General features: G+C 33.1%; 4 protein-coding genes across 6 annotated transcripts; 2 read left to right on the top strand and 2 right to left on the bottom strand.

Moving 5' to 3' along the window:
• Positions 1-5: 5 nt before the first annotated feature.
• LOC131935410 (RNA N6-adenosine-methyltransferase METTL16) lies at positions 6-4,635 on the bottom strand. The gene is made up of 8 exons (XM_059291809.1): positions 4,495-4,635; positions 3,172-3,627; positions 2,758-2,898; positions 2,331-2,595; positions 1,843-1,912; positions 1,636-1,725; positions 1,021-1,149; positions 6-792 (listed from the first exon to the last, which is right to left on the bottom strand). Exons 2-8 carry the CDS (start codon positions 3,482-3,484, stop codon positions 190-192), a joined length of 1,611 nt encoding a protein of 536 aa, XP_059147792.1. The 5' UTR covers positions 3,485-3,627; positions 4,495-4,635; the 3' UTR covers positions 6-189.
• Positions 4,636-5,764: 1,129 nt separating this feature from the next.
• Positions 5,765-11,173, top strand: LOC131935402 (short-chain specific acyl-CoA dehydrogenase, mitochondrial). The gene is made up of 11 exons (XM_059291795.1): positions 5,765-5,916; positions 6,689-6,861; positions 7,427-7,576; positions 7,856-8,083; positions 8,449-8,484; positions 8,632-8,802; positions 9,004-9,060; positions 9,293-9,373; positions 9,528-9,623; positions 9,911-9,967; positions 10,627-11,173. Exons 1-11 carry the CDS (start codon positions 5,856-5,858, stop codon positions 10,777-10,779), a joined length of 1,263 nt encoding a protein of 420 aa, XP_059147778.1. The 5' UTR covers positions 5,765-5,855; the 3' UTR covers positions 10,780-11,173.
• Positions 11,174-11,275: 102 nt separating this feature from the next.
• On the bottom strand, positions 11,276-21,955 carry LOC131935196 (thioredoxin-related transmembrane protein 2). Its single transcript, XM_059291572.1, has 8 exons — positions 21,735-21,955; positions 15,105-15,165; positions 14,544-14,657; positions 14,071-14,147; positions 13,747-13,853; positions 13,481-13,546; positions 13,013-13,139; positions 11,276-12,798 (listed from the first exon to the last, which is right to left on the bottom strand). The coding sequence occupies exons 1-8, from the start codon at positions 21,873-21,875 to the stop codon at positions 12,679-12,681; spliced, it is 813 nt and encodes a 270-aa protein (XP_059147555.1). The 5' UTR covers positions 21,876-21,955; the 3' UTR covers positions 11,276-12,678.
• Positions 21,956-24,041: 2,086 nt separating this feature from the next.
• On the top strand, positions 24,042-26,875 carry LOC131935175 (DPH4 homolog). Of its 3 annotated transcripts, none has more exons than XM_059291555.1 (2): positions 24,042-24,118; positions 25,444-26,875. In XM_059291555.1, the coding sequence occupies exon 2, from the start codon at positions 25,445-25,447 to the stop codon at positions 25,877-25,879; it is 435 nt and encodes a 144-aa protein (XP_059147538.1). In that variant the 5' UTR covers positions 24,042-24,118; position 25,444; the 3' UTR covers positions 25,880-26,875. The 3 variants fall into 3 exon arrangements, with proteins under 3 accessions (XP_059147538.1, XP_059147530.1, XP_059147547.1); XM_059291547.1 differs by lacking the exon at positions 24,042-24,118 and adding an exon at positions 24,189-24,293; XM_059291564.1 differs by lacking the exon at positions 24,042-24,118 and adding an exon at positions 24,524-24,628.
• The last annotated feature ends 30 nt before the right edge of the window (positions 26,876-26,905 follow it).

The following is a 26,905-nucleotide window of genomic DNA, read 5'->3' as shown; positions in this document are numbered from 1 at the left end:
AAATGGATTTTTAAATTTTTATTCAATAACATTTTAACATTCACATCAGTATTTCATATACCGAGAACACATGAACTCATAATACCTGGAAAAAAATTCCAAAATTGTATACAGATTTTACATTTTTTGGAAAAGACTGGATCATATTGGTTTAATTCTACACCATGAATATAGTAACAGCACTGAAACTTAAGGTTGTCTGGATGTCAACTTATTTTTGATGAATGTAAAAAGTTGGTGCATCAGTTCACGAGATTTCCCATCCAGCCACTCCAGTTCCATCGTTACCTGGTCATCTGCATTCCGCTTCAGGCGCATGACACATTTTAGAATAAATTCTTTAGGGGAGACATCCTCATGAGTCACTGGGCTTGGATCAGTTTCCTTACTGCAACTAGGATTATCTGTTTTCTCACTGTATGAGCCTTTAACTATAGAATTGGAAGACTGTAGGTTAATATTAGAAACTTTTTCAGAAGTTACAATCTGCTCTTGAGTGTTGTTGTTGAGTTTAAGTTTCTTGGCATTAGATACCTCTTCAGGATCATCTAAAGACCTTTTGTTACTATTATCTTCACTTATGTTTCCATTTAGAACATCAATAGCTTTATCAGTAGCATCTTTGACCTCTGATTCTGTATTAGCTTTTGATTCTGTATCTTGTTCTGGCTGGTCATCATTCTGTTTCTGGCGTTGTCGTCTCAATCTGCGCTGATGACACCATGTGTTTTCCACTGCTGTTAGCGTCATGCTGGAATAGGACTTGGCTTTCTTACCTTGATAACAGTGAACCTAGAATAAGATATTTAAAAATGTAACAAATTTGAGGAAAATTATGTAGCTGCAGAAGATGAATGAAATACACACAGTAGAATACCAATTACCCCTGGCATTGAGAGAAATTAAAAAAGACTTGCAAATAATTGGGAAAAAATGGAAAATAAAAGTAAAACAGAACAACATTGTAAATGGCTTATGCTCCACAGGGAGTTCAAAAAAGCCGAAGATGAAGAAGAATACCTTAATTGATTCCATCAGATTTCTTAGATGTGATGCTACTTCATGGACTTTGTACTCAACATTTCCAGCCCCCTTCGGCACTATGTACTGTAGTGGTGGTTTTTCTTTTCTTGATTCAAATTCTGATTTCTGCAAAGTTTAGTAAAATTGATTGCCAAAACATAAATTAAATTTGCATTAAAAATTTGCATCAACTTAAACTGAAGTTGTGATTAGGATGTCATGGTCACATACAATGCTGCTATCCAGTCTAGAATTCATTTAGTGGGTTGATGTCCATGACATGCAAAACAGGTTTGAGTTGCTTCATATGCAGGGGACGGCGTAGTCTAGAAGTAGAGCAAATGACTGCTAGCCTGAAAGTCCACCAGTTCTGATAGTGGGCATTATGCAGACCACACTATTGCCTTTACTTTCCCTTACATGAGTTAGTTATGGTCTACTGACTCGAGCCTGCGAACAAGCTCAAGACATTTGGGTATGCAGTCTAGTGCTACACCGCTAGGCTGCGTCTCAAAAAAACAACCAGCAATTAGAGTGTTAAAATTGTGCTGGATAATGGATTATCAAGACTTGTAGCAGTTCAGAGACAGCTAAAGAAATAGGACAACTTACTGGAAAAGTGACACTCTCATCAAATGTCCAAGCTATACCCCATCTCATTGTTTTTCCTTGACAAAATTCAGTAGATGAAAACCTAGTTATCTGAAAAAAAAATTTTTTAGTTCCAAATATGATGTCAATTAGAGATAAAAATTAAACATATTTTTGGAAAAAAAAAAGCCCACAAAAAATATCCATTATTTATAAAAGTTTGTTTACCTTTTGGTGTCTAAATTCTTCTTTTAACTGGGTTAAACTAGATTTCTTGCCAACCATGCTGGTATACACTCTATAACACATACAAAAATAGTCTTTATTAAAATTTCATTTCTCATAAGTATTACATATTAATACTTCCATTTTGATAGTAGCCTCTACACCAGGGGTCTCCAAACTACGGCCCGAAGGCCGGATGCGGCCCGCGAGGTCCTCTCATCCGGCCCGGGGAGCTCTTTTTGTCCACGGAAAAAAACGTTTGTTGATGATGGCTTAGGAGCTTTGCCCAGAAAAATCAGACATGCCTTGAAGAAACTGGCCCCCGAACTGAAATTTGATAGGTAATGCGGCCCTCGGACTGAAAAGTTTGGAGACCCCTGCTCTACACCCATTTAATAGACGTTTTGATCGTAAAAAATATTTATTTATAAGTAAAAGTAAATTATCATTAACACTAAAAAAAATATTTTTAAAAAAATATTTAAATTTACCTTATTTTGTCTTGCAGTAAAACAGACTCCTCAATCATCTGCCTGATAAATCCAACTTCTCCCCCAGTTGCTATACACTCTTGTGGGCTAGCTGTGGAGACGGACTTAGCTTCAGGGCGGTCCAATGATCGTGTTTTTGTAATTGCTTGAGCCTCCATGTGATCAGCAAAGAATGGGGGGTTGCACATACAGAAATCAAATTTATCTGTTTGTGTAAATGTTTTTAGAGGTGCAATCAAAATATCCTCGGAAGTAACATGATTGACTGTAAAGAAAGGAATAGAAAAATTAAGTACCGTTCAAAATACAAAGGATGTTAAAACTAAATCATTTTCCACATCCCTTCCTTAATAAATTACACTGTTACGTGGAAAAGGAAAAGCAATCTCCCCTCCCCTATATGTTAGAAAAAGAGAGAAAAAACTACCATGAATTAAATCTTTTAATCCATTGTCTGATACATTTTTGTTTGCAAAGAAAGCATTTTCTGGGTCAGCTTCAGTTGCAAAAAACTGCCATTTATTCATAGTTGAGGCCAGTAGAGGATAAATACAGCTTGCTCCTGTTCCTATGGGCAAAATAACAAATTATTGCAATCAAACAAAACATACAATTTTAAACATTTCTATAAAAAATGACCTAAAAATTAACTTTAAAAATTTTACAGCCCACAACTATTTTTAATAATTAACTGTCTGAATATGTTATTAACAAGATAAAAAGAGCAATATTTCATTTTTTAAAATGGAAAAAAAATGGTTGATCATAATTAGCATTTTCCATTAGCATAAGGATGAAGTGTTTTTTGTGTGTTTAAAATCCATTACATTTGCATACATACCAATATCTATTCCCCATTTGCCAGCATCTGTTCCAATAATATCTTCTATCCAGTGAATATAATTGAGGCGAAGAGGCAGAGTAGGAACAAGTCTATCAGATGGAAGGTCTACAGTTAGATTAAAATCTTCTTTCAAGAGACAAGTGGTCAGGGCTTTAAGAGCTTCGGCATTCTTAAAATCAAGAAAAACTTTTCCACTTTCATCTTGGGTGGTGTGTGCTCTGAACTCAGGATACTTGAGTGCAAGCTTTAAAAAACTTGGCTTGCTGTTTTTGTAACGATTCCTTGGATGCATAAATTTATTTAACGACATTTTAAATCCTGGGTAGCAACCAATTTATTGCAATGTGGTTGATTTTAATATTCTGGGCTTTGTGCTAAGAATAGCAATATGTTATGCTGCTGCTATTAATGAAGAATTCTGGGATCAATGAAAACCAAACAGAAGGCTCATACCTGGATGAAAAGAATTTTGTCAATTAAAAATTAATACATAGAGTTTAAAAATATGATTCAGCTTAAACTTAAACTCTCAAGCTACAATATTTTCTATGATGCTAATTTTAATATTTAAGGGGTCATCCATTTATAACATCCACTAAAAATAGGAATTTTAGACACCCCCCCCCCAAGTGGATATCCACCAGTATTAAACAGTCATCCAATACACTAATTATTATTAAATATCATGTGTTGGGTATGTGTACCATGCAATATTAATAAGCAATAGATATGTAGACTGTTTTTTTTATCAATTATTATAATTATTCTGAGTCATTATAATGCAAGAAATGTCAAGCTCAAGTTAACATAAGAATTAAGCCTGATTAAAACCTGACGCATGGGGTCGGCAGGTTGAGTCAGTAAAGCTTAAGGTTGCTAAACCATAATTATCCCAAGTTCGAACCCCCAGGCAGATGAAACTCGATAGATTCTAAGCTGGGAACAGCAACCCATCTAGGAGAAGAAACTCCTAAATCAAAGAACTGCCACCTAGTAGTTTGTTATTGGATGAAAGAAGGCTATGGTCGGAAGTAAATCCAAAAAGAAAAGAAGTCAACAGCCTAAATGAATGGTGCATAACCGATTGATATGAAATACTCTAGATCTAGATTCTAGATCTAGTAGTGACAGTATGTGTTCAGACCCCCCCCCCCTCCTCTCGGTTAATCTCTCAGTCAAATCACTGCGGTGTCTGAGAATAACGTGTAGCAGTCAGTGTGTCAAGTGTGAGTGTAGCAGACGCAAGCTTCTGAGACTGAGTCTATAATGTCTAGATTTCCTGCTGTCGTAGTAGTAGCACAGTCTAGTTGAGTTAGTTACCTAATGATTAGATCTAAATCTAGATCTATATAAGATCTAGAATCTGGGGTATTCTAGAATAGAGTCTAGACTGGCAGTCCCAGTTCAGATATCAAAATCGTAGGCCAAATCTACCGTCTGAATTTCGTTCCAAATGCGTTTTTACAATGTCCTGTTTATGTTTTTAAAGTACTGTTGTGTTAACGATTCAAACAATATTTAGCACAACATAGGCTAGATTAGATTAAATCTAGATCTATAAATTAAAAGTTAAATATTAGATCTAGAATCTGGATATTATTATTTTATCTATTATTATACCCAATTTTGTATTTCAGTTAGAGCTATATATTTTGAGAACTAGGTCTAGCATTAAGGGGTCGTCCATAAATATTTAATGACATCACATTCGCAGGGGGAAGGGGGGGGGGGTATCCCATAATTTTGTGACAGTGTGTGATGAGGGGGAGTGGGGGGTGTTCAGATGGTGTGACGTCACACTTTTGCATTATAAAAAAAGCACTGTTAGAAAATGACAGAGAAGTCTGGAAAGCTCTTGTCAGCGGCCTATGTCACAATAGGGAAGACAGGCAAACCTAACCTAACTCTAACCTGTTAGAAAATGAATTTTAGCCGTTTTTCGCGTTTTAGAAAACTGTTTTAATAAATTGTAATGGGGATGGATTAAAATACTCTATGTTGTCAGAGTTCAAACAAGATTTTGGAAAAATATCGTATTTTAAGAAAAATTCAACTGCAATTTGAGGGGAATTGTAAGCAGCGGTGTGACGTCATTTTAGGAGGGGGGGTCTGGATTTTTGTGCCGATGTGTGACGGAGGGGAGGGGGGGGGGGGAAGGTAAAAATCGTCAAAAAAGCGTGGCGTCATTTATGGATGACCCCTAATTTTTTAAATATAGTGTCTACAAAATTATTAGTAAAATATCTTTTAATATTATTGATTATTAATAATAATTAGGCCCTTATAATTTACTAATAATTAATATAATCTAGGTCTTGATATAAAAGTTATAGACTCAGTAGATTTAATTTAAGGGGGGTACTCCTTTATTAATATTTACACACTCAGCCTAGAATAGGCTCTACTTAATGTTTTTATTATAGTGGCAAATTAAACTTTTAAAAAGCTAGTTTATAAATGTGAGATCATAAAAGCGTATGATCACTTATCCACAAATTTGGCGATTTTGTAGAATGTTCACCTGGCATACAATATTGACCTTTGCCCCATGTTCAATCCATGTTTTATGTTGTGATATTTATTTTGTGCAACTTTAGAGACCTATACACTATACTCAGTAAACTGGACTAAGTCTTCTGTAGCACTTGTTACATATTTTATTATATGAATGTTATAGCTTAATGGTCATGTCATCGTTACGTGCATTATTTGTAATTAGAAATTGCATTTCTAAGACTAAGTGTAAATACATTTTTTTCTTTTCATTAGGCCTAATAAAAATAGTTTAAATAAAAAAATAGTAGATCTAGATCAATCTAGATCTAGATCTATTCTAAAATAGTAAATGACTAAATAAATACTAAATAGATCTAGATCTAGTACTAGTAACTCTAGAGGAGTAGTAGGCTAAACAAATAATTTATTTTAATATTATTAATTTTTTGGCCGATTCTAGTCGGAATAAGATACGCATGCGATACGCATGCTCAATGGAGAGAAACTACGACTTGCCTTAGCGGCGATGTTTTCGATGGTACTGCGCATGCGTGTGTTTACAACCGCAGAACCCTAATACCAACCCTAATCCTATCCTTAACCCTATCCCTAATCCTATCCCTAACCCTAGCCCTAATCCTAACCCTAACCCTAGCCCTAATCCTATCCCTAACCCTAGCCCTAATCCTATCCCTATCCCTAATCCTACCCCTAACCCTCATTCTAACCCTAGCCATAGGTCACTGCGCATGCGCAGAACTATCTTTTGCCGAAAAATCTTATTCCGAGTAGACACTTCGTAATTTTTTACTCATTTGCCAAAGTGGCATTTTTCAAATTTGTTCAGCTCTCTGTCTCCAAGACTAAAGTTTAATTTTGAAAATAATATCTAAATATTTTTTTGGTTATTTATTTAAAAATACAATATTTATTATTTATACAACTGCTAAAACTTGACCTTTGAACCAACTTGATCTCTTGATTGATTATTTACATACTTTTTTATTTTGTATTTTAGGTAAGAATAACATTGGGCCTACATTACAAAGTGTAAGATGTGCCTCAACTAATCTCTTTGAACTGCCAGAGACTCATGCCCTTTTAAAGAAAACATGTAGAGACTTTGCAGAGAATGAGCTTATGCCTATTGCTGGTCAACTTGATAAAGAGCACAAGTTTCCTACTGAACAGGTTAGACTTTTTTTTTTGCTTTTTATATCATAAGGGATTAGGTCTTAAAAATGAGAAGTTTTAAAATAAATGAGCTGACCCGCTATTTAGTTGTTTTATGTTCTACTTTTCAGTAATTCATAATTTTAATTTGTGAATTGGACACTACCCTCCCTCCCCACCCCAGTGAAAACAACCCTCCGTGACGACAGTTTACAGACAACAATGAAAAGATCAAGCAGAAATTGTTACCTCCCCTTAGTTTCAAATCATTTAAAAACTAAACTATCTGCCCCTAGTAGACGTCTCTGATTTGACCCGGCTCTAAACATTCGACGTGAACCACAGCTCACCAGACTGGCGGGGGTGATAGCAATATCAATATGGTCTGTTGCGCATGCCTGGAGAGCGAGGGAGGGGGTGGGAGGAAGGTTAGATAGTTGGCTTGCATCGTGGTGTCCACGTAGAGAATTATATATATAGATTACCATGGCAATCTGTTAATGTTATATATATATATGTATATATATGTATTACTTTTAGTTCTTCATGTAAAGTAGATTGTCTAAAATGTCTTTTGAAATAGATAAAAAAACTTGGCCAATTAGGTCTACTATGTGTTGATGTACCTGAGTCTGAAGGTGGGACTGGTCTGGACTACTTGGCTTATGCCATCGCTATAGAAGAAATCAGTCGAGGGTGTGCATCTACTGGAGTTGTTCTCAGCGTTAATAATGTGAGTATTGTATTCCTTAATTAAGAGTTAAGTGAAAAGGTATTTTTTTAAATGTTTATCTATATACAATACTAAATAAACATAAAGGGAGATAATTAACACACATTGAAAACTATTTTTGTAACTTTGTCTAACGACAACACATACTTGTCAACTAATTAGTACATTGAAAATGGATTACATTTCAAGAAACTTAATTTTAAATGTTAAAATAATAACAGTCCTCCTTTTATTTTTCCCATTCCCAGTTAATTTTTAATTCAATTTTTTAATTCACAGAGCTTATACCTTGGTCCTATTCTAAAATATGCTACACCCAAACAAAAAGAGAGCTTCCTAAAGCCTTTTTTAAATGGAGATAAAATTGGATGTTTTGCACTAAGTGAACCAGGAAATGGTAGTGATGCAGGGGCAGCTTCAACTGTGGCCCAGCTTAGTTCTGGCAAATGGACACTTAATGGGACAAAAGCTTGGATAACAAATGGTTATGAAGCTTCTGCTGCTGTGGTTCGTTGTTTTTTTTTTCTAAATTAATTTTATAAAGCTTTACTTTTTAAATATATAAAATGCTATATTTTTTAAAAATTTGCTTTAGCTCAGTATTATTTTTCACCATAAATATTGTTGATTTAAAAAAAAAAATGTTCCTTAAATTATTAAATATTTCTTAAGTCTGTTGTTGAAATAGAGTTTAAAAAGACCACCTAAATCTTCAGTTGTATTGTTGGGTTATATTATTTAGATGTCTGTTAGAATTTGTTTTAAACCAAATGCATTATATATTATGTGATTTTATGTTTTCTTTCTTTTTTAAAGTGGTTGTTTTAATTTATAATTGTTTCATAATGTGCCTTAATGTTATTAACCTTCAGGTTTTTGCAACAACAGACAAAAAACTCAAACACAAAGTAAGCATACAGTAAGACATAGTTTGAGGTTACTGTTTTAATAAATTTGATATCAATTATTGAACTCTTGTTTAACAATCCTCCATATTAAGATATCAGACTGAGGTAATGGAGATACACCGTTACAATGTTATATTTTTTTACCAGGGTATTAGTGCCTTCCTTGTCCCAAAGCCAACTGATGGGTTGTCTTTGGGTAAGAAAGAAGATAAACTAGGCATAAGAGCCAGCTCTACTTGTTATTTAATATTTGAAGATTGCAGCATCCCAGAGGAGAATATGCTGGGTAAACCTGGTATGGGATTTAAAATAGCTATGGTAAGTTGTGTCATTTTTATTGGTATGAAACTCAAATGAATTTTGAGAAATTATTACATTGATTTTTATTTAATTTTTTAAAATATTATTTATATTATTAAATATTAAGGGCAATCTGGTGAGTTTAGTGAGTTTTTTTTATTTGTTAACTGAAGATAATCATAAGCAGAATATAATTTTTTTTTAAATTTATTTTTGCAGCAAACTTTAGATGCAGGTAGAATTGGCATTGCTTCTCAAGCTCTAGGAATTGCTCAAGTGAGTCTGGGACTTTGAAATTTTTCATCTCATCTTTCTGGGCTTTCTTTTAAATTGGTTTAAATCCCTTTAACTTTTAAAATAATTTTTTTTAGTATTATAGCATACAATTTTTAACATCAATGGGAGACAATTATTAAAATGGTCATAATAATTTGAAGATGATATCTAATTTATATTTTGAAATACTATTACTTTAAATTTTATGATTTATCTCCCTTTGAAAATGTAGGCATCTCTTGATTGTGCTGTGGATTATGCTATGAAAAGACAGTCTTTTGGAATGCCAATAGCTAAAATGCAAACAATCCAGGTAAAATTTATTATTTCAAATTGAGATTTTTACCTTATTTATTAAGATATGTTTTAGTTTCAGAATGAAATACAAATTTCTACAGTTTAATCAACTGACCTGTGGTTTAACTTTAATATTTGTTCAGGATTGTTTATTCAATACTTTTTAACAGAATAAAATAGCAGACATGGAAGTACGTTTAGAGAGTGCACGTCTACTAACTTGGAAGGCAGCCATGTTGAAAGATGCAGGGAAAAACTTTACTAAAGTAAGTTTCATTACTAACCATCTATGTAGCTGGCATGATCAGCCTAACCAGAGCATGTGCCAACAAAAGAAAACATCTGGGCTCATCTTTATTGTCTCTAGAGGCAAAAGTAGCCATATATATTAATTTAGACATAACAGAAAATAAATACAAAAGCTACATTTTTACTTTCTTGTACATACGAAGTATAGAGAAAGTATTGTAATCGTGCAAAAAAAAAATCGAGATTTTTAGTTATTATAGTGAGAAGAAAAAAATTCCCTAATTTAGCATGTTGTTTTTATTAGGAAGCAGCTATGGCCAAACTGGCAGCTTCAGAGACAGCAACCTTTAATGCTCATAATGTAAGTTGTTCATATTTATAGTTCAGTTTGACATCCTCCTTTACTAATACACACATGACCTGCTCAAGCTATGCATAAAAGTAAGTCGTACCATAATAGGATGAAGAACTTCCTTCACCCATGTTGCCAGCGACTAGATCCTTGATTTTACTTACTCCCCTGAAGGTAAAGAATCCTCTTTAGACCTAGCGATCCATTGGTCAGAAGAAGTAGAATTCATATGATTGTTGACTTCGGCATATGAAGTGAAGGTGTGGTCAGCACTTTGCCCAGCCGCCTTTACTTTCCCTAACATGAGTTTGGTACCGAACAAGGCTGGGTGGACTCAGGGACGTTCTACTGACTTAGACAGAGATTTGAGCTCAAAACTTGTCAGGTTAGCACTTACTCTGCTTAGTTTAGATAATAATCCCAGTTAGACCCGGAGACTGCATACCATTTCATTATGGGTTCTGTGCTAGACCATGCTGTTCCTCTTTCATTTGACAGTGATGCATAGGAGCTAGGCATGTTTGAATTGCTAAGAGATAGTCTAACCATCATAGATGAAAAGGATTTTCACCTGTGGGTGATGTGTAGGCCCTATACCTTTTCTGTCATGTCTGATTTGTCCTGTTCTTGATTATAAGTGTATGATTTGGAATATTTCTCGTGTACAGGCAATTCAAATACTGGGAGGTATGGGTTATGTGACTGACATGCCAGCTGAAAGACATTATAGAGACGCTCGGATCACCGAAATTTACGAAGGGACCAGCGAGATCCAGAGGATTGTTATTGCCACTAATGTTTTTAAAGAGCACGGCTTTTAAACTGTTTTGTAACTGTATAAGCCGAGAGGGAAACAAGTTTTGAGTTAACTAATTCTCTTGCTAAAGCTCAATACACCAAGTTCAATAGATTTGATGGTCTTTCACTCATCTGCCGGTGACAAATGTATGTCTGCTTAATTGATGTATTTAATATTTATTCTGTTTATAATGCATAACCTAAATGTTCATATTAATACTTTCACTTACTTGATAATGTAATTTTGTTACTGCATAAACTAATCAACAGTTGTAATTTTAAATGGCTAATAAAAATGTTTTTCTTTTGTAAAAAACATGTACCTTTTGAATGATCTAGCATCTTGTTTTGTGGTTGTATCTTATCAATAAGATTAAGTAACTGGGTTAATCTGCTATGTTTTAGACTAGTCTTTGGTACTTACTGGCTAACAAAGAAAAGCACACAATAAAATGTTTTTGTATGTTACAATACACATGGAAATGGCAAGAATAAAATGATCCAACAAATTTTTGCATAAATAATCAGCAATTTATTTTATCAGAGGATGGCAAAGTTTCTTGAATAATTAAGAACAATTAAAAATGTGGCTTCCACTTTACCCTTGTTTACATCATCTCAAAAAACAAGAGTAAATCAAGTACAAATGTCTGCAATGAAAAAACTAACTACAAAATGTGGAGATCAAATAAAAATAAAAATCTGCTAAAACCTGACATTAGCACATCTCATTTTCAGTCATCCAATATAGAATTTAGGGAATGGATCAAGTTAGTGCAACATCAAAAGGAAAAAAACATTGAAAGAGAAATTCCAAATTTTGGAAAACTAATAAATGCAAATCTGGTTATTAAAAGCAGTTATAAATGAACATACACAGATGTAAGTGCTTGGTTGCTTATGTCAAAGGAAAAAAAAAAAAAAACAAATTTAAAGCAGCTAAACTTAACAATAAAAAATAAATATTAAGTAATTGATTCAAAAATAAGGGGAATAAAAGCTTTAATTTTCTGCTAAATAAACAACCCACAAGCAACCAACTATGCTGATAACTGACTCTTTGGTTGTGAAAAATTCTGCTAACTGAGGTAATTGGTGATGTGTGTAGTGTTATGGTGGATGTAATTACACAGCCAGTAATACAGAATTAACCTTTAAAGGTACTTGCAATGATTAAGTAGTTGGAAAATTATACAAAATAAATAATATTATGAGAATTGTGCTTGATTTAGATCAACCACCATCCAACTGAAAACTATACAGACTATTACAGACTTTTCTTCCAATAAAAAAATGATTTTTTTTCTTGTTTTACATTTGACCATAAAGAAACAAACTAGTGTAATAACAGTTGTGGCTGATGTAAACATATTCAGTTGTGAGAAAATTTAAACATTAAGTGACCAACTGTTTGCTGGTGTTTAATTAATCAAGAAAGAAGGAAATGCGCAATGTGAATGCACATCAAATCATGACATTAAAACCAAAACACATTAGATCTGAAATTACTTCAAGGAGTTATAAAAAATGAATGAAAGAAACATTTTAATAATCCAAATACTAAAAAAAACAACAACTGAGAATTTGATTTTAGGCTACTAATCTATTTACAGATTTTGAGTGTGTCTACACAACCATTAAAAGATATGTATAATATATACTGTCAGCATAATGTCTCTCCAATACATAAAAAAAAAACCCCACAAGTATTTTATAAGTGGTTTTTAAAGATAACTATATCGCAGACACTGACATAGTCATCTATTTATTTTTGCTAGAATTTCTGTTCTAGCACTTCTCTATCTGACATGAATCTAATAAATAAGAACTATTAACTGGAAAGTTTTCATCACAAAATCTAAAAACAAAAACAATCTTCAATGAGCATTCATCCTCCCAACTCACACACACAAGCAGGAATGTTACTTGTCTTTCTTAAGCTCTGTCGTTTCACTGGGCGCTGCTGTTTTCTTTCTGGCGGACAAAGCTTTCTTACACTGGTTGTACACTTCATTTAATTTGAACTCTTTTATTATGTTCACCTGGAATTAAAATCATCATACTACTTAAAAAAACATACTTAAGTTATTATAGCAGTTTATGTGATCACAATGGTTAGGTTTAGTCTTGTATATCATTTTAAAAAATTGCTATTTTTAAAAAAACCTCACAATCTCACATGATAACCTGTTTTACTTACTTTGTAACAACTTTGAAGAGAGAAAAAAATTCACTATAAATGAACACAACTTTTACCTTGGTGAAATCAAATTTCAAGGTCACATGTTTAGTTGGAATTGGTCGCCTCTCAACTTCCTGTCCATCTTGAAATAAGATAATGGTGGGTAGCTGGCGTGATAAGGCACCAGTGTTGATTTCATATCTTAAAAAAAAAAAGAATCCAACATTTATCAAAACCATCATCAAAACCTCACCATTTAGGCTATAAGTTTGTATAAGGGTTTAACTATTGTAGCCTAAGGGAAATGTACTTAACATGATGTCACTCTCAAAATCAATGACAATATTTAATTTAATTACAGCTATTATTTAGACAGTAAATAATGTTTAACTACATAATCTGCTGTGAGTTGTGCTGTCCATTTAAAAATGTGTTATCTCTTTTTAAGTTATAATTTATGGTAGCTAAAAATATTTAACTAGTGAGTTAGGAATCAAACATTGTCTGTTCTGTGAATAAAACTATCAAAAATAGATACTTACTTTTCCGCTACATTTGGATATCTTGAAATATCAATTTTTCCAAACTTGAGATTTTCCAAATGATACCTGCACATAAAATTATGTGTTCTTGTAATCAGACAAATAAACATTACCATTTAGAAAGTGACTAGTCAGTAGCTTTTCTCCTAAATGTTTGGTAAAGGATCACAAGGTCCAGTTAGTGTGGTTAAGTAAGTGAGTAAAATCTTTCACCAACTAGTATTTTAGTTACAAGATAAACCAAAAAAAAAAAAACAGCAACTAACTCATTAGACAACTCAGAGAAAACGGGAGCAAGGTTGACACATTTGGGGGACCAGGCAACATAAAAGGCTATCACCCAAGTCACTCTTTTGTCCCTGGCAATCTCATCCTTAAAAAGCAAGAAATAAATTTATATGTTTGTGGCAATCTCATCCTTAAAAAGCAAGAAATAAATTTATATGTTACACAGCGTACATGAAAAACGACTAGTAGCTCTACGTTAAAGAAGAAACCTATGAATAAGTAAAGAAAATAAAACTTGAATAAAAGAATGATAATAGTACACATTCCCCATTCTAGGACAAGGTTAATCAAGAAGAACTTACAGTCAGGTTTGGTCCTCTGAAGTAGACAATATTTTCTGGTCCTTGATACACAGGCTTGGGAAGGAACATCACATGGGCTGAAATGTTTGTAAACTTTAGTTTACAGGTGACACAGTATCTACAGGGTTTGTGTTTTGTTACTGGACTTAACCAAAACACCCAGCTAAGCTGGCTGTATGAGTCCACTAGTATCATTACAAACTTAAGGCACTAAAATCTCAATGATTTCTCTTTTCTCTAAGTGAATCAGTTATTGTCAACAAAGGTGCATTAACCTTCTATATCAATTTCTTATGAGTGGTAAATCTAAATCTCTTTTGTCAAAAATAGAATATACTTTAAAATTTTAATGACACTTAAATTGGATAATTTAGATAAAAATATGTTGGAAAAATTATGAGAAAGGGATGTTTGCAATAAGGGTCTACTTTATTATACTTTATATATGTGAAAATACAAGAGTACATATTTACCCAGACACAAAAGAACATACAGAATGCCATAAGTGGGACTGTAGTTGAAGAAGCAAATGACACTTAAAGTTTTTGTAAACAAACATGTGGTTGATGCATATTCCACAATACTAGCTGAAAAAGAAAAAAATGTTTTATGGTACAACTCAAATCTTTTAGGTTATAAAAAATATATGCCTGAGATTAATCTATTAGATAATAATATTAGAACTTAAAGTAAAAGAAAACAATGTAAAAAGTAGAGCAACAGTTCCATTTTTTATCACAACTGTCCATGTGACAAGTGAAGTAGAGATCACCTATTTCTGTTACTTCAGCATATGAAGGGGTAGTGTGGTCAGCACTATCCACTGCCTTTACTTTCCTTAACATGAGTTAATTATTAAACAGAGCTATGTTGACTCAAGGACATTCTACTGACTTGAAACCAGATTTGAATTTGAGACTTTCAGGTTAGCAGAAAAAGTGCTAGGTCTAAAGAGGAAACTTTACATTTTTTTTTTATAGAAAAGAACCACTGGCTTAACAGAAAGTACCAATACAAATTAGTGCACAACTCACCTTGTCTCCTGTTCTTAAGAACAACAATGCAAGCCAGAAATGTTAGCCATTCCCATTCTCTCTGTAAAAAATTGTGAATTAAATGTATTGAAATATTTATAACCTTAGCGAAAAAAAAATATATGTAGGTGATAGTTTAGTATGTAGATCTATATAGTGCGTAATGAGTGTAGAACTTTACACGATCATGACAATGGACTTATTTTTGCTTTCTTGCCGGTCACATAATCAGTGTGTTTACTGTGTGCTTCACTTTGTTGCCTTTTAAGACTTGTAGAAAATAGGTGGGTTCTGTGCTGCTGTTGAATGCACAAACAGCTCAGAAAAGAAAGTAAAACACATAACTTTTTATTTGTTCCCAATGTTCCGCAGAAAAAGTATTAAATTATTTTATCTAGTTCTGCTTGAATAATAAAATCAGTAATGAAAGTATATAACTTTAATTATTGAATACTATTTACAACAGTTTGGCCGTGCGTGCCTTTTGAAAGTTTGGTTAAACCTGGCTCATAACTTGTTTTCAGTTTCAAGCACGTCTTTAGATTTTTATTTGTTAGTTGGCTTCTTTACTTTGAATTGGATTCATGCAAGAAAACGCTTGCTCGCATAAATATGTTGACCCGAAGATCGTCAGCACTCCAAATTCCAACTTCTTCACCTCACTGTACCATCCTGGAAGACTATTCTATGCTGGAAGACTATTCTATGCGTCACATAATAGTGACACAACTCGCTGCTTCTCTTTTAGAGCTGTCCACTTGTGCACTAGTGCAGCAAAACATGCATGTTTATTATTATATTATATTGTTCATTACAGAGTGTTGCAGACAAATATTTTTATGAGTTTTGAAAATAAAAATTTATATTTGTGCATGGAGCTGAAGAGCCGCATCTCGACATCAAAAGAGCCGACCCCTGATCTAGCTAGTTGTAGCAGTTGAACTTGAACTTTTTAAAACTATTAAAACTAACAACTAGAGTAAAGTTCCACGCGCGGTTAAAACACCGGTGCGATCATCGCCTGTTTATCGCTTCGTACAATATTTGTTTTGATGTTTTATACGAAACTACCGATATCTGCTGTAAACCTGTCCATTTCTAAATATATCCAGGTCAAATTCTTTTGTTTTTCTCCTTCTGGAAGTCGAGTTTTTAAATTTTAAAGTTTCGAGGTATGACGTCGTAGGCGGTTCTAGTTCCCCCTATGAAAAACACTAGGTCCCGGATGAGATGAATAAAACCAACCAATCAAAGCTTTTTATAACTAGGTTAACTATAAATAGCTTCTACAATATATGCGGGACACTGTACATACGATAGATAAGGCTAATAAAGCAACCTGAAAGGTAAATAGGGGTTGCCGCAGCTTGGGTGTCGATTACGGTGGTTTCACATCGCTGCGTAACCAACGACTTGAGCTAGACTAGCCTAGTTCTAGATGCTCTATATTTCAAACTAAGCCTAGAATCTGTATACTTTCTATTTTTTTCTGCTGTTTTAAATTATTTCGATCATCTACTTCTTCTAAATCTAGTTTGTGTCTCTACATACAAGCATATCTAAGCAAATGTTACGTTATGTCTTTTAGTGGTTGTTACGTCCCTTTGTTATGATTATTATAGTTGCGTCCCTTGAGTCATCACTGGGTCAACTTTTAATGTCTTTAATTAATTTAATTAACATGTTTTTAATTATTATTTTTGCAATCTATTAATTAATAATAGCGTGTATTTCGAAAATTGAAAATTCGTTATTTTCGGGAGGAAAAGATACCGATCGACGCGTAATTTTTTACTGAAACTACTTTTTATACTCTGTGTGTGTCTAGCAAAAGTTTATTTAGCCTATTTCGATTTTAAAATTTTTGTGTTTATAAAAAATTTGGATTAACCTGCCACCATTATTTTTCCTCTTACATTAAAAAAAAAGTGTCTCCGATATTGGTAGTACACAACTTGATGACGTCATACGCGTCAAATTATATTTTCGGACTTTTCGTCATTTTAATATAAATTGTTAATGTAGTATTTTATTATGAGTTTGACTTATCAAAATTATATTTACTATACACATCTAGGCGTATTAATAATTGAATAAATTATTAGGCATAGGCCTACTGAAAACTTGAATTACAACCACCATGTAGTAGTAGCAAAAAATTTTTTTTTAATTATTAGATTTTAACATTTATGTAGAGCCCTACCCTACATGACCAACAATTTCATACCAATACCATTGTCTAAAATAGTGAAAATGTTATAATATAGTTTATATAGGCCCTCTACAAAGGTGTTCAGCTGCTTCTTATAGTTAGGCCTATAGATTATCAATATTATTAACCTTGCTTGAACACATTATAGTAAGTTATAAAAATTTATCTGTTATGCTAGTGATACTAATTAATGGAACCATTATCTCTCACTATGATTATTTATTCATTCTAAATATTTAATATGTAATTTAGTGTCTAATATATATATATATATATATATATATTTATTGACTGCTTACTCTCAATAATTGTTGTTGCACTGTAAATTGCACAAGTCTAGAGAAAAAACTTCAGCATAAGCTTATTTTATCAGAACATGTCTATGAAGGCTTACTCATTGCAAGTTTTTTTTTTCTAGACATGTATAGTATTCATGTGGTAAGTGCAAACATGGTGTTACTCTGACAGACCCACCAGTATAATTTCTTATACAAGACCTGGTTTCAAATTAAAACAAAAGATAAAAAGAACCAAAATGGTTTGCTTTACAAAAAATATTTATTTATTAGATTTAGATGCAATTATATAAATTTCAATTATGAATGAAAAGTACAAAAGTAATAATGGGTTTAAGTTTAAGGTGTGAGTACAACAAAGTGATTTATATAACAAGTTGATGCAAATTGAAAAAATGATCAGGTTGAATGAAAGTCATCAGTCCAGGAAAGATACAAAAATCTGCAAAGAAAAAAAAAAGTTACTTGATTTGTTTACACTATACTGTGTATCAAATTAGAATACCATAAGTAAAATATAAAAAAAGAGATTAAAAAAAATAATACCATGTCATTACTTACCAACCTTTATTTTTTAACCTACTGCTTTGCGTAAATGTAATAGCCAATATAATTTTTATGTATTCTATAAAAAATCAATAATGAATCTTAACTGACAAACTAAAAATTATTTAAATTATAAATAATACTCATCTAATTTTTAAAAAACTGTACATCACTATGTAATGCCCATCAGAGTGCTGTAAGAAGAAATAAAAAAAAAATGAACTTTCCAAATAAGAAATGGAAGGAGTAATATTATAAACACTTCATGCAATTACCAAACTAAAAAAAAGATATTGTGATGAAACCTTAAGTAACTGCACCATCAAGCCAAAGAAATTCAAATAACAAAAAATTGTGCGCACTTTTGAAAAAATAGAAATTATATACATATTGTAAAGACATAAATATTGCAATCATTGCATGTAACTGTAAACATAAAAATATATAACAAAGGAACAAAGCAAATTTAAAATGAAACATTAATTATTTTTTAAAGCTCAAATTGTTAATAATCCTGCTGTCCAAGGATTAACAGCAGATTAGGATGTAAAGCAGAGATCACTACTAATCAAGTCAGCTATCAGTGACTCAGTAGGTAGGCAAAAGTCCTCAGCTTCATCCTCATCCGTTGCCCAGTAGCCTACAGTGTAGACAACAGACTTGTTCTTTTTAGCTAGTACTCTGTTAATAATCCTCACATAATAGCGATGCACTTTCTGATCATCTAGCTCCCAATTGTCAGTCAGCTGGACACCAACCAGGTCTTTACCACCCACAATTCTTGACAAAGAGGGTTTCCACTTCTGTCAACACCACGAAATAGGGGATGGTTTACTGAGACATTCGATCCAGACAACACTTCATAGATGGAATTTTCAGTATCTCTGCGTTCCATAGCTTCCAACTTTTTCTTCATCTGCTTCATTCGAGATTGAATGTCTGTGTCTATTTTGTTCTGTAACTGGTTTGTGTCGATGACCCTGTCAAACTCCTCAATCAGTTTGAGATTCTCTGCCTGAACAATGTCATTCTTAACTGAGATCTTGAACCTTTCTCCTCTTAAAACATCATCTATCTCCTTCAATACTCTGTCATTGTCAGCGAATCCATCTCCCATTTAACACTATCAATCTTGGTTCTCAATTCTCTTGCTGAAGATGTCCAGTTGTTCTTTGAAACCTAACCTGCAATTTAGCATATTTTATGTTTGAAATCATCAATAACTTACCCTTTCATGCTGTTTCTGCACCAGCCAATACCTGCTTTGACATCTGTTGTTTTTTTTCTTTTATGTAAAATACTTCCTCTTCCAACACTGGATCTGTGTCTGCTTTCTCTGCAATGATTTAGTATCTTTTCTTAGTTTACTTATTGTAGAAAAATATGAATTATAAAGGAAGTTCTGTGCAACTGTATTTTATAGCTGTAAGTTGATGAATCAAGTCATGACTTAGTATACTAAAATAAACAATTAGTGTTAGAAAAAAGTCTGTTACATTAGTAGTCTATTACAAATTACTTACTTAATCCACATCACTCCCTGTGGAGTATAGGGCAGCAACAAATCCCTGCCATTCCACTCTGTCCGGGCGAGCCACTTTAGTTCATGCCAAGTCTTGCCAGCAGCTTGCACTTCTTCTTCCATCTATCTCCTCCATGTTCCCAGTGGTCTTCCCCTCTTTCGTTTTCCAGTGCCATGTTGGGGAGTCATCTTTTGCTCATGCGTAGGACATGGCCCAGCCATCTCCATCTCCTCATTCGAAATTCTGAAAATGCATTTGGAAAATTTAGAAATAGATATCTAGGCATTAGGTTTATTTTAAAATAAATAGACTAGGCCTACTAGGTTTATTTCACACAAAAAAAAAAACCATTTGTTTTTAAAATTGTGAGTCTAGTAAAAAGTTACTATTGTTTAGAGTTTAGAGTAGAGGTAAGTTAGAACTAGATCTAGATTTAATTACTTAACACTAAATAGGTAGATCTATAATTAAAAGTAGTCTATAATTAATAATTAGGTAAATATGATCACTTAAAGTACTGTCACTTATCAGAAAGATCTAACTGTGATTCCGATGGCTGAATGATTTCTCACACAGATTTCTATCAAAGAGCTGCAAGACCACAGACTGAAAAAAAAAGTAGATTAGAGATTCTAGAGTCTATATCTAGAAAATTAGATAGTTAATATATAGTATTATATAGACTATATTATAGAGATCTAGATCTTCTAAAATAATTTAGATTAGGCTTATACTTAATTATACTATACTATAGAATATGTATTATATATTGTATAGAATAAAGAATCTACATCATCTAGATCTAGATCTATAAATCTAGAGATTCTAGGTTTCATAAATTGATCTAGATTCTTGATCTACTAGTGATCTAGCCTCTCCTCTTAGTGATCTAGTCTAGCCTAGCTTGACGATCATCTGGATCTAATCTAGAATCTAGATCTAGATCTAATTCTAAGAATCTAGAGTAGCTAGATCTAGACTAGAATGATAGAATCTCTAGATCTGGATTTAGATTTCTAAGATGATATAATATAATAGTAATAGATCTAGATCTACTATTTACATTATAATCTAGATCTAGATTAGATTAGATCTAGAATTTCTAGAAATTCTAGGTCTAGTCTAGATCTAGATCTAAATCTACCTAATGACACTATTAAACCTTATTACTTTTTTTCGTAAAATAGTTTTTTTTAATAATGCTATTTTTAAAAAACTTAATAAATATACAATATTTTAAAAATCTTTTTAAAATAATGGCGGCTACAAAGCTATCGATTCAGACTTTGCAGGTACATTTAAACGACTTGTTGGTGGGAAATTAGCCGTTTTCAGACTTAATTTAAAAAAAATTTGCAAAACTCTGTCGAACTACCAAAATTTTAAAAAGAACTGGAATCTAATTCAAATAGAAAAAAAATGATGAAATTACCTCTATTTTTGACAGCAATATTCCGAAGAAAGAAAAACTAAATTAATAAATATCGTCCGCCAAAAAATTTTCCAATATGTCAAGTAAACCCGACGGGAAGAGAGCGTCAACGAAATGCCGGTTGGAACAAGCCGTTAGTCTATTCTTAGACTCACGCGCGGCGGTGACGGAAGCCTGGGACAAAAAGCGAAAGGGGAAGTCAGCGCCATTTTCAAAATGGTTGCCCTTAGAAATTACGAAGCCGTAATACACGCTATTAATAATACAATCAACAACACGTTTAAGTGTGTAAAATATTTATTTCAATTATTAAAATTGGATCAAAACGTATACAATACGCTCGTTGGCAAGCAGGTTCTTGCGTACGCAGGCAAAAAAAAAAGGGAAAAAAAATATCGCAAGGAGGGACGTCACTAAAACATGAATATCTTAAATACTATGCGTAGGAATACAAAATGACTCATACATATTACAGTAGAATGGCAGCAGAGTAATACAGTGCTTTCGGTTTGTTTCTGTGTGAAACGGTTATAAAATAGCGCCCGATGAAAATCGGGAATTTGGAATTTTCCGCTATGTGTGACCGCGCGTGGAACTTTACTCTACAACTTCAAAACTTACCATTTCAAGTGTGCATGAATGAAACAAGACATTGCATACTTTGGGTGTACTTTTCAAAATAAAATACAATGTTGCAAGTATTATATCCGTAATGTAGTGAGGTGCTAATAACACACGCAATTCACCTAGTACAGCCATCATGTTTGTTACCAACTTTGTTTATTGAAGACAAAGTTGAAGGTCTTTACTCATAACGTGTAGCTATCCCGGAAGTAACGATTGAAGCCAATTTTATATAAATAATAAGTGAAAAGTAATGGATACGTTATTTGGGAGGAGGGGGGGGGGGTGTTAAATCACTTGATCTATAAACACCATATATTTCAGGATTTTACAAAAATAAAAAATTTTTATAACTTTTTACTGCCCACGCACTTATGCACATATGCTGTGAGGTATGGTTAATATGGGGATTCACCTATACTTAACATCCTTTGGGGTAGGCCTAGTATACTAACAGAGGGTAATTTAATTAATAAAATACACATTAACAATGCAGTGTTTCTTCCAGACTTTTTTCTCCGGGGGGGGGGGCACTTGAAATCTTCGGGGGGGGGGGCGGTAAACTTTCTTCGGGGGGGGCGGACAGTGTAAAAAGTATATATTTTCTATATAAATTATATAAATTTCATTTCGTTCGGGGGGGCGGTAAAAAATTTTCGGGGGGGCTTCGCCCCCCGAAGAGATGCCTGGAAGAAACTCTGAATGGGGGACCGGGGAAAGTGGCCGCTCCCCTGCCAGCATTTTTAGAACAGTGGCGCTATTTTTTTTTCGGAAAATTTAAAGCATTTGAAAAAGCAAGAACAGATGATAGCTAAATGAATACAAGTGAAATAGATGCGCTCTGTTGCATCACAAGGCGCGTTTGAGAGGCGCGGTCCGCACCGGGTGACACAATTAAGAAGGTTACAATGGTGACTAAAAAACCTCGTAACTGTCAAAAGAATGTTTTATCCAGTTAAAATAATAAAATAGTAGTGGGAGAGGGGTAATACCAAACCAAAAATGTAAAATTGGTGGAGGGGAGAGTGACGTCATTGGTTACCGCACCGAGTGACACCCAACCCAGTGAAATCACTAGATGCGCTTATCGTGGGTCTGAATTTGTACTAATTGTGTTGGTTAAAGAAGGAGCCTAATTACATCTCATTTCTACTTGGCCCCTTAAGAAGGTTTCCACGTCAGTCTTTGCAGGACTTTTATTTTAAAGAAAAAGAATTACTAGCTGCAATTGGTTCGATCCGGTTCGCATTTCCTTGTCAAAGAAAGATATTTTAGATTTATTGGCCCATGCTAGAAAGAGACCACTGGCAGTTTTAGGGGCCATCCATAAATGACGTCACGCTTTTTATGGACTATTTTTACCTCCCTCCTCCCCTCCGTCACACGTCGTCACAAAAAGCCAGACCCCCCTCTGAAATGACGTCACACCTTAGCCTACAACCCCCTTCGAAATTGCTGTTGAATTTTTCTTAAAACATCGATAATTTTCCAAAATCTTGACAGAATTCTGTCAACATAGAGTATTTTGATCAGTTCCTATTACAATTTATTAAAACCGTTTTCTAAAACGCGAAATAATGGCTAAAACTCGTTTTCTAACATTGCTTTTTTTTTATAATGCAAAAAATGGAAGTCACACCATCAAATTCCCCCTCCCTCTCCCCCTCATCACACACCGTCACAAAATTACTGACCCCCTCCCCTACGATTGTGACATCATTTATGGACGACCCTTTATTCACGCATCGACCTTTCTCCCAATCTGTCCCGTTGTCTTGGAGAATCACACATCACTTAAGTAACCCTTTCATCAAGACGTGAAGCTTAATTAATAAGATTAAATAAAATAAAAGCTTATTAACAGTATGTGAATTCATTGTATCAAAGCAATTTTAGAATACCATTTTTTTTTCATTTAACACGCACTAACGCTCACACGCCAAACTGAATTTAAATAACTATTCTTATACGCTTTTTGCATTGACAATAAAAATAAACACATGTTCTCTTTCTCTCATAAGTAAAAGCACCGATCGCTATAAAATATATATCCTAAGAGATTTCACGAGCGACTGTCAATGAGCCGGTGTTCCGGCGGTTCCGTCGAACCCAGTACCCTGACACGGTTTGGTACGCCGGCTGAAGTCGTTCGTCGGTTTATGGCGATTGGAACCACATTAGAGAGATTTAGAAGGGGGACCAGAGTAGCTCTATTGCTATCAATATCAATTCCTTTTCTAAAAACCACATTTTGGAATCTAAAAAAAGTCATAAAAACTCTAATTAATTTGTAAATTAGTAGGTCTCAGGCTGCTATTTATTTTTATCGAGTACTTTTGGATCAAGAAAATATGGCTTCTTCTGTCATAAAAACAGTAAACGTACGTGCCGAAATTATAAACAATGAATTAGCCGAACACTAATGCTGGTACTAATGCCATTTCTATCTAGATTGTAGATTCTAGATACTAGTACTAGACCTAGATATCTAGATATATTCTATTATATACTATCTAGATCTAGATATAGATCTAGGCCTATATGCCACTATATGGGGTAATCGGTTAATTATTTCACATTTTTAGGAGGATTTAAAAAAAAATGTTTCATTAGTGAATTTAAGTGAATCATTAGGCCTAAATTAATTAAAATTATTTATTTAATATTTAAATTAAAATTATTAAATTAATGTCAATTAATGTATTGTATTAATTAAGTATTAATCTAATGAATGACAATTTACATTGTGTTTATTATTAATTGTGAATTTAATTTAATTCAATGCAACAAGCCCGCCGGTTGGTTGAGGCCACGACGGGGGGACGTTCTGACCGGGATTCAAAGGGACGACTCAAAATATCATCCAAATTATTTACTTTAGCAGCCATCTTGTTAAAGTTTTTTTTGTATTATTATATATTATATACAATAAATTATATATCTATAGGCCTATTATGTATATAGGCCCTATATATAATATATATATATTATATATCTATAAGAGATTCAGGGGAAACCACTCTAATACTGACAGATGGCCGCTTTTTATATAGCAAATCCTGCTCGCAAACACTGTACCTGTTGATATATTTAATTTAGCCATTGTTTTTGGTTTATTGTTCAGTTATCTATAATATTTGACAATACTATCCTTGGCCGATTTACGCACCTAAAACGATAGATTACCATATATATATATATATATATATATATATATATATATATATATAGTATATAGGCCTATAGATCTAGAATCCTAGAGATCTTGATTAGATATTGTAATGTAACATTGATAATAGCCGATTCAGTAAAAAGTTTAGAAAAAAAACTATTTCTAGTGTTTTTCATAGTGTCATTGGTTGACGGTTGACATCACGATGAATTCATGTGACATTTAAACACAGTATTTTTAAGCTAAAAATGACAGATAGAGCCATTTTTTTCTTAGTGTATAAGTAAAGTTTTTAATTTAATGTCAGTGTCACTAGTGAATATAATAGTGGGTTCTTGTTAGCTAAGAATAAGGAAGGATCATGTCTATCAATATCAATATTATATAACAATAGGATAAGGACAGATGCACTATAGATTTATACTAGGCCATTCTAAATTAGTATATTTCTGGTAAATTACCTCTGTAATGAATCATTAAAATTGCAAATAAAGAAATCTGTGTAAAATGTTTATTCTCTACTTATTTCTATAGGATGGAGAACCTGTACGATATTTTGCAGTCCAACCCAGGTGCTACAGTGGAAGAGTTAAAGAAAGCTTACACGCAGTTAATACTGAAGTACCACCCAGATAAAACTCCACAGAAGCACAATTTACCAGCCTCTCAGACTAACACCGAAAAGTTTATCCAAGTTGACAGGGCTTGGAAGATTCTCAGTGACCCAGAGCTGCGGGCTCAGTTTGATGCCAAATGGTACGAGCGCAGTCTCGTCCAGGATTTACCCATCCAAGAGACTGTACATATTAAAGATTTTGACTTTGACTCCTGTGAAAATGTGTACACGTACCCATGCCGCTGCGGAAGTTGTTATGTGCTGTCCGAGCTGGAGTCCCAAGTCCGTTTTGACATTGTCTGCTGTGAAACCTGCTCATTGACAGTACAAGTGATATATGAGGAAAAATTATGATACTTATTTTAGGTAGTGTTGTTTTTTTCTGAATTAAAAACTGTATTTAAAGATATTGTTTATTGGTAATTGTTTTAAAAACAACTGATCTAATCAAATTTACAGTGTAAATTCAAAAATAAATTAGATTGTGAAAGAGATTAACTGATCAAGTATGTCAAAAATGGTAGTTTTGAATGCAAAGTAGCCAGAATGTTCTAGAAATAAATGTGCTTTATTTAAATCATGTAATAACACATTCTTTGTATAACAGTTTTTTGTTTTACTAGTTTATTCATTTTTTTAAATAATGCATTCACAAATTCATAAAAAGTACATGAAATGCAATCAACAAATGTAAATAATTTATTGTGTGAGAATAATACAGGGCTAGTTGATCAAAAAATTGTTACTTGCCGTAAGAAATGAATGGAACAATATATTATTGCTTAGAATATTAGGATTTGATCAACATTGCTTAAAAATTAACACACTTAGATGAGGAGATTGATGGAAAAGTAAAGTTAAGATCAAAATGTGTCATGATTACTTAACAAAGCATTATTAACTAATTATTAAACATGTTGACATGGTTCTGGTGGGGCTTCAGTTTCATTCAACAATAACTCTAGGTAACACTGTTAATAAAAAAAACCTTCAGTTTATTATACATTAATTTTTGTCTAATTTGTTAAGAAGGCATCTTCAAGCTGAAATAAGAAAGATTTATAATATTTAACAACTAACACAGCATTTTGCATTTCTTAATTTTACAAAAAAAAATGTCTGTGGTGTGCAACTTTGGTTCTCAAATTTTTTGTTCAAAAACAAAAAACAATTACAATTGCTATATAACTGAAATTGGTGGCATCAGGTTAGAGAAAAAGTGTTAATAAAACAGTTTTTAATTACAAATGGAATGTACAGTGGAATGCTTAAGTGATAAAAGTTAAAATGTATGAACAATATATGGGCAAAAACATCATTTTTACTTGTTTAAGTTTTTAGCATGATGAATCAGGAACTGTATTTAAAAAATAACATTTA

Source organism: Physella acuta, unplaced genomic scaffold (genome assembly GCF_028476545.2).
Source record: "Physella acuta isolate Inbredline_101_S28 unplaced genomic scaffold, ASM2847654v3 ptg000012l, whole genome shotgun sequence".
Lineage (NCBI taxonomy): Eukaryota > Metazoa > Mollusca > Gastropoda > Physidae > Physella > Physella acuta.
Note: the sequence above shows the minus strand (reverse complement) of the source record. Positions and strands in the feature narration are given on the sequence as shown.

Bases quoted from the DNA above. Each gene is read 5' to 3' on its own strand.
- LOC131935410 (XM_059291809.1), bottom strand. From the start codon at position 3,484: ATGTCGTTAAATAAATTTATGCATCCAAGGAATCGTTACAAAAACAGC. The intron at 2,596-2,757 runs GTAGTTTTTTCT...CTTTCTTTACAG, and splicing joins ATTAAAAGATTTAATTCATG to TCAATCATGTTACTTCCGAG. The intron at 793-1,020 runs GTATTCTTCTTC...ATCTTATTCTAG, and splicing joins ATCTGATGGAATCAATTAAG to GTTCACTGTTATCAAGGTAA.
- LOC131935402 (XM_059291795.1), top strand. From the start codon at position 5,856: ATGGTCATGTCATCGTTACGTGCATTATTTGTAATTAGAAATTGCATT. The intron at 5,917-6,688 runs GTAAATACATTT...TTTGTATTTTAG, and splicing joins TTGCATTTCTAAGACTAAGT to GTAAGAATAACATTGGGCCT. The intron at 9,374-9,527 runs GTAAAATTTATT...ACTTTTTAACAG, and splicing joins CTAAAATGCAAACAATCCAG to AATAAAATAGCAGACATGGA.
- LOC131935196 (XM_059291572.1), bottom strand. From the start codon at position 21,875: ATGATGGCTGTACTAGGTGAATTGCGTGTGTTATTAGCACCTCACTAC. The intron at 13,854-14,070 runs GTAAGTTCTTCT...TTGCTTTTTAAG, and splicing joins TCAGAGGACCAAACCTGACT to GATGAGATTGCCAGGGACAA. The intron at 12,799-13,012 runs GTAAAAGTTGTG...TTTTAATTCCAG, and splicing joins TGAAATTTGATTTCACCAAG to GTGAACATAATAAAAGAGTT.